The following is a 12,953-nucleotide window of genomic DNA, read 5'->3' as shown; positions in this document are numbered from 1 at the left end:
CATCTCATCATCCTCTAGTATAAGGCACCTGGAATTTCTCCTAGAAACAGATGATGATGGGAAAATCCCACTATATCTTGTAGAAAGCACCAAAGAAAATCTTCCAGAGTCGAAATGTGATGTTTAAACTATTTTAAATGCTTTACACTAAAAGCCCAGACTTCACCACTATGCAATATATATATATATGTAACAAAACTGCACTTGTATTCCCTAAATCTATAAAAGTAATAATAAATGTTTTAAAAGGCAATAAACAAATAAATAAAATGCTTACCTGTTTAACTGATCAAATAACCAAAAGGAAAAACAAAACAAAGAAAACCCTCTCCTTTTTCCTCTACATCCTTTTCTTGATGAATAGTGAGGTTCTGCAGTAAGATGAAAAAAATTTTCAGCCAAGAATGAAAATCATTCTGTCATGGCAAGGGGAATAACAGCCAAAATAAGAAATTTAAGAGCAGCATTCCAAAAATCTGCTTGCAATGAGGAGGTAACTCAGAATGGAAGCTGCTGTGATGGAACTAAAGGAGAAAAAGACATCAGAATATATTTTTAAAGTCTGTTTCAAATGGGTTTAGCAGTGCATTAGTCATCTATGTCAAGAGTTTAACATGTTTAAACAAAGAAACACAGTCACAATGACTTTCAATTTTCAGCACCTTCTGAGGTGCTTACTTAAAGCAGTATATAAAGAACAATCACTGAATAAGTAATGCAACTCACAACAGGGTCAAATCAAGAACTCTAGTTGTGATTAGAATGGAGAAGAGTATTTCATTGTATTTAGACCAAAATTCAGCTAATTTCTAAGCAACGACTAAGTGAAAAAGACTTAATGTTCCCCAAATGTTATAAAAGGTAGTTCACACATCCTAACTGTATATTGCATATGGTAAATTAAGTTGATAAAATAAGAAAAAACTCCAGATTATAATGTACAAGTCCCATAATAACCATGAAGGGTTATCACTGTAGTAAAAGAAAAACCGCCAAGCAATAATCAGTTTAACATCAAGGTCCTCTCCCCAACACACACACCACACTATAAACACTAAATTAATCCAGCAAGGTCTGAATTAGGTCAGAAGACACATGGGACTTCATCTGGTGGGAAGAAATAAGAAGGGCAGAAAAAGCAGCAGCAACCTTCAGAGCTTCATTTCCATTTGTCCGGTCGCTGATGACCAGATGACCTTACAGAGGATGTGTCTTAGTAAGCCTGTTCCAACTTAGAATGCTTCCCTTGAAATCCAAAAGCTTTTTAAAAATTGAAAACTGGGTACCAATATTTATTAGAATAGCTTGACTATTGCTGTTTTAGATGCTGTATTCAATCACTCACAATCAACTGGGTATTTAATTAGTACCATCTAATGTAGAGATAAAGCTATAAAGGACTTCCAGTTAAAGATGACGGATTGAACACATCCATTTACCTTGGCTATCTCCCAAAACTCCACTGAAATGACACTAAAAGAATGTTTTTAACCTACAATAACAAAGAGAGGAGACAACCACAAAGATCTCTTCAAAGCTGAGAAAAAGCCAAATCTTATGGCAGCTGTGAGAGAAGCACAAAATAAAATATTTGCACCCGAACATCCCCAAAAGACTCAGGGGTTAGCAGCTCCATGCACACCTGGAAGTAGGGAGGAAAGGGGAGCTAAAATAAGTAGGTTCCAGTAAGAGTTTTTCGAAAAACAATTAGATTCCCCACCCTCACCCCTGCCACCAACTTCCTGTCTCTGGCCTCTACTCATTCTACTATAGGTTCAGATATTTATTCTTTGGAGGGTGAAAGAGTTGGTCTCTGAACTGGGGAATATAAGCACAGTGGACATGGATTCTACACCGGAAACAGGGGCTTAAGCAAAGGTTTATATACTGTATATAGAGACTTCTATATTCTCACCTTCTTTACTCAGAGAGCAATTAGAAGATTCTTCTGTAGGATATCTGATGAGACCAAAAGAAAAGACCTAAAGATATTGACCTTGGTCCTAAAACTCAACTGCCCAGCCAAATCACCCAAATTACAATTGATAAACACCTACTTCAGGCTAAGAGCTTCCAATCAACTTCGTAGTGCCCCCTCTTAAACATGTACAGAAAAGAGAGCAAAACATGACCATAAATTTGAGGTAAGCCTGTAATATGCCAGAAAACAGAATAGTCTGAAGGAAACTATGTAGGAAGAAGCAAACTCAAAAAAATTACTAATATTTTCAGAGAGATATTAAAACTATATTACACTCATGAAACAAAAACAGGATGCTAGAAAAAAAGAACATTCAGACCTCATAAAGCAGCTTCTAGAAATTAACATATGAAACAAATGAAAAATGCAATAGCAGCAAGATAAAGTGGAAGTGATCTCCCAGAAATAGAACAAAAAGAAAAAGAGGTAGAAAATAGAAGGGGAGAAAATTAGAAGATTAGTCTAGGAGGTCCAACATCCAAATAGGACAGAAAAAAATGAAGGTAAAGAAAACAAAAAACAAAATAAAATTTCCCCAAACTCAAGGACCAGATTGAAAGGTATACAGAAAATTTCCAGATTGAAAGGGTACTCAGGAAATAGTTAAAAATAGACATATACCAGAGCATATTGTTGTGAAATTTCAGAGCAAGCAAGAGATCGTAACGACTTTCAGAGAAGAAAAGCAGGATTCAAGAAGAATCAGAATAACATCTGATTTGTCAACACTAACAACAAGAACAAGACTTGGAATAGGGAGAGACAGAAAAATTCTGAGGATAAATGATTTCCAAACTACAATTCTACACTAAGCCAAACGATCAAATTAAGTGCAAGAGAAAAATAAGATTTTCATACCTGTAAGAGCTCAAAAAATTAACCCCCAATACATCATTTTTTCCAGAAAATTATTAAACTTGCTCTACCAAAATGAAAAAAAAAAAAAACACCAAGGAAGAGAAAGACATGACATCTCAAAAACCGAGGATCCAACATAAAAGGAGACAGGATTCACCAGGATGATGGTGAAGGGAGACTATATTGATGTCCACTGTTTCAAAGGCCCAGAAAATACTAGTCCAGATTGAAGATCAGAAAGCTTTGGGAGAAATGCCTCCAAGAACAAGAATCTGATATGACACATGAAGTGTTTGAACAGACTGAGTAAAGAAACAGATCTTGGGGAAAGTACAGGGATAAATTAGGAGTGAGCATGGCAACTAAAAAGCAAAGGACCAAACAAGGCAATTCTTAACTGCAGAGAAAACAAAAACTATGCAAGTAATCATAATATACACACTACATGGCTCAGCTGTGACTAGGTTTACCAAGTCATATTAATGAAATCACTGACGACCACTCTAACCAAAATATGACAACGATAAAATGATATATTAGGGTCTACTACAATATAGGGAAGATACGAGTATGGGAGAAAGGGGCAGGAGAGCTAAATCTTCATCTTCCATAGTGGGAAGACAGTACATAACATCTAAAACTGAAAAGTTGAGAAATAGAATACATGTGTCATTTTAAAATGCAGGTAAAATGCCAAAAGCAGCAGCTAGTAAACGTTGGTACACATTCTATTGACTACTCAATACCTGCCATGTAATAGACATTCAGTGAATGACTGAATCGTATTGATGTGCAAAAGAATAACTATAAACTAAAGTATGTGCCTAATATGGTTTGGCTATGTCCCCACTCAAATCTCATTTTGAATTGTAGCTCCCATAATTCCCACTTGTTGTGGGAGGGACCCAGTGGGAGATAACTGAATTATGAAGGTAGGTTTTTCCCATGCTGTTCTCGTGATAGTGAGTAAGTCTCACAAGATCTGATGGTTTTATAAATGGGAGTTCCCCTGCACAATCTTTCCTGCCTACCACCATGTAAGATGTAACTTTGCTGCTCATTCGCCTTCAGCCATGATTTTGGGGCCTCCCCAGCCATGTGGAACCATGAGTCAATTAAACCCCTTTCCTTTATAAATTACACAGTCTCAGGTATGTCTTTATTAGCAGCTTAACAACAGACTAATACAGTGCCCAAATTCAAACACTCTTTAAAATGTTAGGAGTTGCTCTTTAAGATTTTTCCCTCTACTTATATCCCAAGTACCTAAACTTTCTGGACAAAAAAAAAAAATTGTTTTAAATTATTTTTCCAAAAAAGATTAGTGATGTTTCTCAAATGAAAAACAAATCGCTGATATTTACCATAGAAGAATTTGATAGCACTATTGATAAGCTAATTACCTCCTTAGATAATCAAGGAAGAAATCAGGCCCAATATACACTTGAATTAAGCAAGGGAAATTTCTCTTCACACATGGTGGATTTAAATCTTAGCTTAGAACTCAGATGAGTATTTAAAATATGTTAAAAATGTGTAAATAAAACAGAAATTCACCTGGTAAGCAAAATATTTATTACATTTCTTTGCTTGATCTTGAAACAGTTACATTGGTTGTGAAGGAAGGATATTTTGTTATATACATAGGGCAAGATCTTTTTTATTCATGCTTAACAAATTCTAATTAAAAATTTAAATAACCAAAATGTCTGACAGACTAACTGATCACAAAAATATAATGATTGAACTATCATTAGGATAAGCAAGTCCTTGTAAAATCTGCTATTCCATCTTTTCACACATTTATTGGAGGAGCACATTTAAATCACTACAGGTAGACTAGAAATAACACTGTTTTTAAAAAACTTCCCCATTGAGGTGAGTTGAAATAAATAACTGAGCCCAAGAGTAGTCAATAAAATTTCATTTATTAATTAATTCATTCATTAAAGAAATAAGTATTTAGTGAGTAAACCTACTATGAGCCTGACATTGTTTGCTAGTCTTTAAAGCACAGGATAACTTACTCCTAGGTGTGTTTTTCCCTCCTCTTCTATAAACCTGAAAATAAAACATACAAATCAAGAGAAATGAAGGATCAGTTTACACAGCATTCAGGTGATATTATTTAACCGACAGACAAATCATCCCATCCCTTTGAACATAATTATATAAAGAGGTACCTACCTTTTGTCTTCAAATAATTATATAGTACACAATAGAGAATGTTTTTCTTCTCACGTGATTGTGTTGCACATGCCCTGCTACGGTGGTTCCAAACACCAATAAATATACAGAGTTTTGCATAACGCTCCATTTTTTCTTCACAGGACTTACTGCTATGTGAGTCCAGTAGTGCAGAGGTTGGTGGTACTGTTGACATTTTGAGCAAGGCAATTCTTTGTTGTGAGGGGTTGTCTCGTGTACTGTAGGATGTTTAGCAGCATCTGTGGCCTCTACCCACGAAAGGCCAGTATCATCCTCCCCTCCAGCTATGGCCAAAAATGTCTCCAGCCATTGCCAAATATGGGAGGGGGGCAAAACTGCCCCCTTTTGAGAACCACCACTTTAGAGAAACACCTCAGAGAGAGAGAGTGTGATTATAGACAGAAGAGAAAGCCAGATAAAACAATAATCTCTCTTTCAAAAGTGTAGACTTCTGGTTTAACATATGCTCAAGTATGTCAACCTTTATGATGCTACTGCTCTACCACCATTTTAAGTTCAAATGCCTTCTAGTTCTAAATCTAAATTAAGGTACAGAAAGGGAAAAATTCCTATTAAAACAACTCACGAACACAAAGGAAATAATTCTGTCTAATCTTTCCTCCACCTTCCACTTTAAAGAACACCAAGGTCGGCCGGGTGCAGTGGCTCACGCCTGTAATTCCAGCACTTTGGGAGGCTGAGGCGGGCGGATCACGAGGTCAAGGGATCGAGACCATCCTGGCCCACATGGTGAAACCCCGTCTCTACTAAAAATACAAAAATTAGCTGGGCGTGGTGGTGCGCGCCTGTAGTCCCAGCTACTCAGCAGGCTGAGGCAGGAGAATCACTTGAACCCAGGAGGCGGAGGTTGCAGTGAGCCGAGATCGCACCACTGCACTCCAGCCTGGGCAACACAGCGAGACTCTGCCTCAAACAAACAAACAAACAAGACCACCAAGGTCATCTTTTTGTAAACTACCTAGCATAGTCCCAGAAGTTTTGACAAATATTTGAGTACCTACTATGTGTCAGACATAGTTCTAAGTGCTGAAGAAAGATTTACCAATTGCATTTACTGAACTGAGAAATAATTCTTATAAACATTTAACAGGTAAATATTTGTGACGTTGGTTTTGGCAAAGGATTCTCAAATATGACACCAAAAGCATAAACAAAAAAAGAAAAAAATAGGTAAAATGGACTTCCCAAAAATAAACTTTTGTACTTCAAAGGACACCATCTAAAGATAACCCACAAAATAGGAGAAAACACTTGTAAATCACGTATCGGATAAGGGACTTGTACCCAGAATATATAAAGGGCTCTTACTACTTAATATAAAAAAAATCCACATCTTAAGATGGTCAAAGGATATGAATAAATATTTCTTCAAGAAAGATACACAAATGACCAACAAGCACATAAAAAAAGACAATCAGCATCATTACACATCAGGGAAATTCATACCAGAACCACAATGAGATACCACCTTCACACCTGCTAAGGCTATAATGAAAAAGTCAGGCAATAACAAATGTTGGCAAGGATGTGGAGAAATTGGAATCCTCATGGTCAAAGGGAAGGAGTACTTTGCTTTGTGAAACAGGCTGGCAGTTCTTCAAACAATTAAACTTAGAATTACCATGTGACCTAGCAATTCAACTCCCAGGTACATACCCAATAGAAATGAAGACATGTTCACACAAAAATTTGTACATAAATGTTTATAGCACCATTATTCATGATAGCTAAATGACCCAGTCAACTCAAATGTCCCCAACAGACAAATGGATAAACAAAATGTGCTATAATCATCCAATGGAATATTATTCCACCATAGAAAGGAATGAAGTACTGATATACACTACAACATGGATGAACCTTGAAGTAATTATGCTGAGTGAAAAAAACAGTCACAAAAGGGCAACTATTGTATGATTACATTTATATGAAATGCCTGCAATATGGAAATCTCTAGAGACAGAAAGTAGTGGTTGCTTAGGGCTGGCAGGGGGTGGGCATGAGGGTGGGAAGTTGAAATTGGGGGGTAAACGGGATAACAGCTAAAGAAACGGGTTTCTTGTGAAATGATGCAATGTTCTAAAATTGACTGGGGTGATGGTTGCACATATCTATGAATATACTAAATATACAGAAATATATACCACTTATATACTAAAATATGTGCTACTTATACTAAAACTCACTGAATCGTATACTTTAAATAGGTGGCTTTTATGGCATGTGAATCATGCCTCAATAAGGCTACTTAAAAATAATGTCTTGTTTAAAATATCCTCACACATCTGAAGAGATCTTATTCTTTTGGTTGTAAGTATGAAATGATTACAACAACCAAAGCCAGAACTGGCTTTGGTATTTAAACCATTGAAAATGTTCCAGGTAAACATTTAAGACTAAGAAAATCTTGAAAGTAGAAAAAATTAAAATGAAGGCATCAAGGAACTTCCGGAGGACATAAAATGCAGTGATTGTTTAAGATGTATTGGGGGCATTAAGTAATTAGATTCATAGGGGTGGAATGTAAGCAAGGAGAGTTAAAGTGCTCATATGAAAAGCCTCAGCCTGGAAGACCCCCTTCTTTACCAGCTTGCAGTGATTCTGAAAGAACAATATTTCTTCATGTGCACTGTACACCTTATTTTTAAGGAAGCTAAAAATACCCCCCCATATGATTTACTCCAGTAACAAATAGGAAGTCAAGTAAATGATAAAGGGCCAAACAAAAAGAGATTTAAGGAAACACATAAAAAGCTAAACCAGTTCCCAGGAATGGCTACTGGGAAGTTTCAGCAATCAGCATGTGTTATTGCTTTTTACAGGCAGAGCATAAGATGATATGATCCGTGCATAGCTCACAATTCCACTACTGAGACATTTCAACCTGTGTCGTTGTCAGTCCAAATAAAGTCCGTTTCTGTGTTTGCCTTGTGCAATATGCCAGTTAATCTATCCTAGCTCATTGCAGAGCTCCTGGTATGTGTGGTCTGGGGAGTCCATACCTTCCCCGACTTGAAGAACCACCAACGCCAGCGATAAGGAAATGTCCGGGTGCATTAGGAATATTTTTGATCCTCAATAAATCTCTGCTTCTTCCTTGACCATTGCAAACAGTCCGGTTTGCCATCTAGCTGATTCTCGGTACCTCATACAGCACTGTGCTCCAGTTTCAAAGCAAAATTAGGGCTAATGTGTGGTGGTGGGTGAGGGGCGGGGGTGGGGGGTGCAAGAAGAAAACAACCAAAGGTTGAACTGGCTTTTCCTACAGAGCCTCAGATTTCAAAATGACTGCCGTCGAAGCTAAAATGACCCAGATTTGGGGGACAAGGGGGGAAGAGGGTCGATATTCATTCCCCTGTGGGGTAGCTGTAGCTTGATTATGGGAGTAAGGAACTAGGGAAGACGGGGTCATCTACATGAAAAGAGAAATAACGGGGAATGGTCTTCAAGTACCACGCACCTCTCTCAGTGAATCACTGCAGTGTCAGCCCTGCACTGATTCCATGATTTGCCAAACAGGATGAGGTAAGGCACAAGCCTGGAGCCCCCTCCTCCTTCTCCTCCTCCTCCCCCTCCTCCTCCTCCTCCCCCCTCCCCCGCGCAGAAAGGCGCATCCCTCCCCGAGGTGCACCACGCAGCCCCCCGCGGCCCTGGCTGAGGGGTGACGTCACCCTTCTGCATTGAGCTTCAAGGACCGGCGGCAGCACTGGATAGATGGGGAGTAGAGTTGGGGCGCTATCTCTATCACCAACTGGAGCGGACCCTCCGCCAGGGCGCTGCGGATTGTGCTCATGCAGTGACAGAACGACCAGATAGGGAGTGTAAAGATGCAGGGAGGTGGGAAAGGAATCCAAAGACTCATCTCTTGGGTCACCAAGACACCTCAAAGATGCCCCCGGCTTATGTAAGACCCTCTCCCTTTCGTGCGCCTCCACGCGGTGACAACGCCTGCTCCCCATCGTGCGCTTGGGAGACTTCGGTCGCCCTTGCCCAGCCAGGCAGGCAAGGTGCTTCTGGTGCCTCCCTCCCGCAGCCCCGTGGGGTCGGGAATAACTGGGAATCTGAGATTAAACCCCACGCTCCCGTGTCCTCTCCCCGCCACAGGTTAGCTCCAAGAGGCGCCGCGAACCGGCTGGTAGGGGAAGGGAGAGAAGGGTGTACAGCGAGGAAAACAGACGAATAAACCCGCAACTTTCCACAGGAGCTGACCCTATCCCGGGAGATTAAAAAAGAAACTAATGCATTAACATTTTTTTTTGGAAGGTCGACAACCTGCAGTCACCGACACTACGCAGCCCCTTGCAGCCTGCGCAGGGCGAGGTCTAGGGTTCCAGCAGCCCCGACCCGCACCCTGCCAACCTGCATCCCCGACCCAGCACCCCGCGCCTGTCTCCTTAAAGAGGGGTCCGAGATTTGATTTTTGGTTTGGGTTTTCCTCCCCACTTCTTTTCTCAGAGCATCATCACACGGACCGATGAACAGCGACTCGGCCACCGGCCCGGCGTGAGCACTTACCCAGAAGACGAAGGAGTAGATGATGAGGAGGGTTTTGAGACAGGTTATCACAGGTTTGGTCTCCATTCTCCTCGATGCCATACTACAGAGCTCCGGCGGCGGCGGCGGCGGCAGGCGGCGGGCGGGCGCGCGGGAGGGGGAAGAGGCGGGGCGGGGCGGGGCGGCGCGGGGCGGGGGCGCGTGCCGCGAGAGGCCTCGTGAGCGCGCAGGCGAGGCCGTGCGCGTGCGTGAGCGCGCACCGCGCGAGGCTCCTACTGAAAAAGCCGGGCCGGGCAGTAACTGCGCATGCGGGAAACGCCGCCCGCGTCCGCAATACCGCGCAGGCTTAGAGCGCCAGCGGAGGAGAGACGCGAGGCCAGGCGAGGCGACACGGGGCGCGGCAGGACATGGGGGAGGGAATGGGGGAATTTAGAGGCCGGGTCAGAGGTCACGGGAACCTCTCCCAGTCCGCCCTGGCATTTAGATTTCTGCTTTGTACACAGTTGGGCGTTACATTTGCAGGTATGCCTGCACCTGGCTATGGGAAGTTTACGGGTGCCCCCTTGCCCGTCAGTCACGTTTCTGCATTTTGACACCCGCCAGGGCCTTCTCACATGGAAGTGGCCCAGTGGTCATGTCCTTGGCAACCAGCAGGCCTCGTTTGTGCCAGAAACAGACTGTGACAGGTGGCCAGAGATACAGCTGGAGGGATGAGCAGGAACCCCGGAGCTCAGACAGACCCCAAATCCTCGCCACCACAGGTATCTGCAGGCTCCTCCATTTTTTAGATTTGTCTTACATTTTGAAATAATCAAACGAAATGACAAGAAAGGTCTGTATGAGGCGTCATTCTTGCTGCACATACAATGTTTAACAGATAACAGGAAAATGTTTAATATGCCTGAGAATCATTTGCAGCACGCTAACCAGTACAGTCCACCTCCCTCCTGTAAAGGAAAGCCGCACTGAGGTCAAAAAATAATGTTCACAACCAATTTGGAGTTCCTCAAAAAGTTGAACAGAGTTTGCATATGATCCAGCAACTCCATTCCTGGGTATTTACCCAAGAGAAATGAAAATATATGCCCACACAAAACCATATACGTGAATGTTTATAGCGGCATTATTCACAATAGCCAAAAATTGGAAACAACTCAAATATCTGTCAGCTGATGAGTGGATGACCAAAATTCGGTGCATCCATACAACGGAAAATTATTCAGCCACAAAAAAGAATGAAGTACTACTGATAAATGCTGCAACGTGGATGAACCTTGAAAATATGCTAAGCGAAAGAAGCCAGACACAAAAGACCACATATTGAATGATTCATGTATAGGAAATATCCAAAACAGACAAATCCATAGAGACAGAAAAGAGATTAGTGGTTGCAGCGAGTGGGAGGCAGGAATGAGGAGTGACTCTTAATGGGTAAGCGGCTTCTTTTTAGATTAATGAGAATGTTCTAGAATTACATAGTGATGACAGTTGCACAATACTGTGAATTACTAAAAACCACTGAGTTGTATACTTTAAGAGGATGACTTTTATGATATATTAATTATATCACAATAAAAATGTACATTCCACCCAGATATGGTTTGTAGAGGAACACACAGATTCAGTGGGCGATTTAGCTTGATTGCTGAGAGACTAGTCAAAACAGCAACACTATCACAGGTTAACTCAATCGTGGATGATGATGTTAAGGATACATATTTGTGAAAGAGTGAAAAACAGAGTCAATAAGGCTTGGGAAAAGCCTGCCAAGGTCAGTTGTTACAGGAGTAATTATTACCTCTATCCAGTTATATGTGGTCTCAAGTCCATAAGGTAACTGTATAAACAGGACACAAACATGAGGAAGAGGAGAACCTGTTTAAGGAAATTGTCAACCATAACAAAAAGGTATGTGGGCATACAAGGGTGGAATATAGGTGCAGGTGAAAGAAGGGACAGGTTGAGCAAGGTGTCTGTTATAAAGGGGTCTTGGCACACTGATTCTCGATGCTGGGTGCTCATTTGCACCACCTGGTATTTTAAAACAATTATGAATGCCTGTGCCCAATCCCAGCTATTCGGAGTCATTTGGTGTGGGCTGAAAGCTCCGCTTTTTAGAAGCTCTTCAGGTGGTCTGAATATTAAGCAAGAGTTGAGGGGCATTGCCCCATACTGCAATGAACTTAAACCCAACTTCAGAGAGGAGCTTTCTCTTTCATTCTTACAGACTCCAGGCTGATTCCAACTGCTGCAGCAGCAGGGAAAGGATACTGAAGACTTCAAGCCCAGTGAGTATCCTTAGCATCAAAAGATCTTGGCCATGTATAATTATTCTCTAAAGGAGTCAGAAATCTCAATGTTCAGCCCACAGTGACACTGCTAAGCATCATAGATAATTTGGTGAGTTAATATATGACATTCACAAAAGACACCCATCAGTTTAAGCTAACTCACCATCTCACAGTTTGGAGCATTTTTGGAATATCTCTTAGGTCCAGATTCTTGAAAACTTGGACTGTTCTAGCAAAAATGAACCATTTAAATATAAAGATAAATATGAATATTCAGTAATGTAATCAGTAGATAAATTAACATAGCTTGTAGCTAGATCCTTGCTCTCCAATTGTGGCCCATGACATATATATAGGGTGACAAGCCATCCCAGTTTGCCCAGGACTGAGGGGTTTCCCTGCATTCAGGATTTTCATTGCTAAAACCAGGAAGGTCTTGTGCAAACCAGAACATATTAGTCACACTCACCCTGAGCTGGCAGCATTGACATCCACTGGAAGAGCTGTTTGAATGTGCAGAACCTCAAGTCCCACTCCAAGCCCATGTTAACAAGATCTCCAGGGGAGTCAGATGCACAGTAATGTCTGTCATCTATTATGGATTGAATTGTGTCCTCCCAAAAGATATATTGAAGTCCAGGCTAGGTGCGGCTGAAGTCCTAACCCCAGTACCTCAGAATGTGACCTTATTTGGAAATAGGGTTGTCGCAAATATAATTAAGACAAGGTCATACTGGAGTAATGGGGGCCCTTAATCCCAGCACTTTTAAGGGCTCATATCCTTAAAAGAAGAGACACAGGGAGAGGGCCATATGAAAACACAAAGACACACAGGGAGAAGGCCATTGTGACAACAGAAGTAGAGATCAGAGTGATGCAGCTGCAAGCCAAAGACTGCCAAGGATTGATGGTCACCTCCAGAAGCTAGGAAGAGGCAAGGAATTATTCTACCCAGAGTCTCAGAGAGAGGATGGCCCTGCTGACATTTTGATGTCAGACTCCTAGCCTCTAGAACTGTGAGATAATACATTTCTGTTTTTTTTTAAAGCCACCCAGCTTGTGGTACTTTGTTACAGCAGCCATAGGAAACTGTCACATGT

At 41.3% G+C, this 12,953-nt stretch overlaps 1 protein-coding gene across 1 annotated transcript in view; it reads right to left on the bottom strand.

Annotated features, from left to right (window-relative positions):
• TSPAN7 (tetraspanin 7) overlaps window positions 1-9,718 on the bottom strand; it is a 125,237-nt gene extending 115,519 nt beyond the window's left edge. The window contains exon 1 of the mRNA XM_032756734.2: window positions 9,584-9,718. Within this exon, the coding sequence (XP_032612625.1) occupies window positions 9,584-9,664 (81 nt within the window). The 5' untranslated portion in view covers window positions 9,665-9,718. The remainder of the gene's footprint in view (window positions 1-9,583) is intronic.
• Between the last annotated feature and the right edge of the window lie 3,235 nt (window positions 9,719-12,953).

Source organism: Hylobates moloch, unplaced genomic scaffold (assembly GCF_009828535.3).
Source record: "Hylobates moloch isolate HMO894 unplaced genomic scaffold, HMol_V3 SCAFFOLD_7, whole genome shotgun sequence".
In the NCBI taxonomy this organism is placed as follows: domain Eukaryota; kingdom Metazoa; phylum Chordata; class Mammalia; order Primates; family Hylobatidae; genus Hylobates; species Hylobates moloch.
The sequence above is the reverse complement of the archived record's forward strand: the minus strand, read 5'-3'. Positions and strand labels throughout refer to the sequence as shown.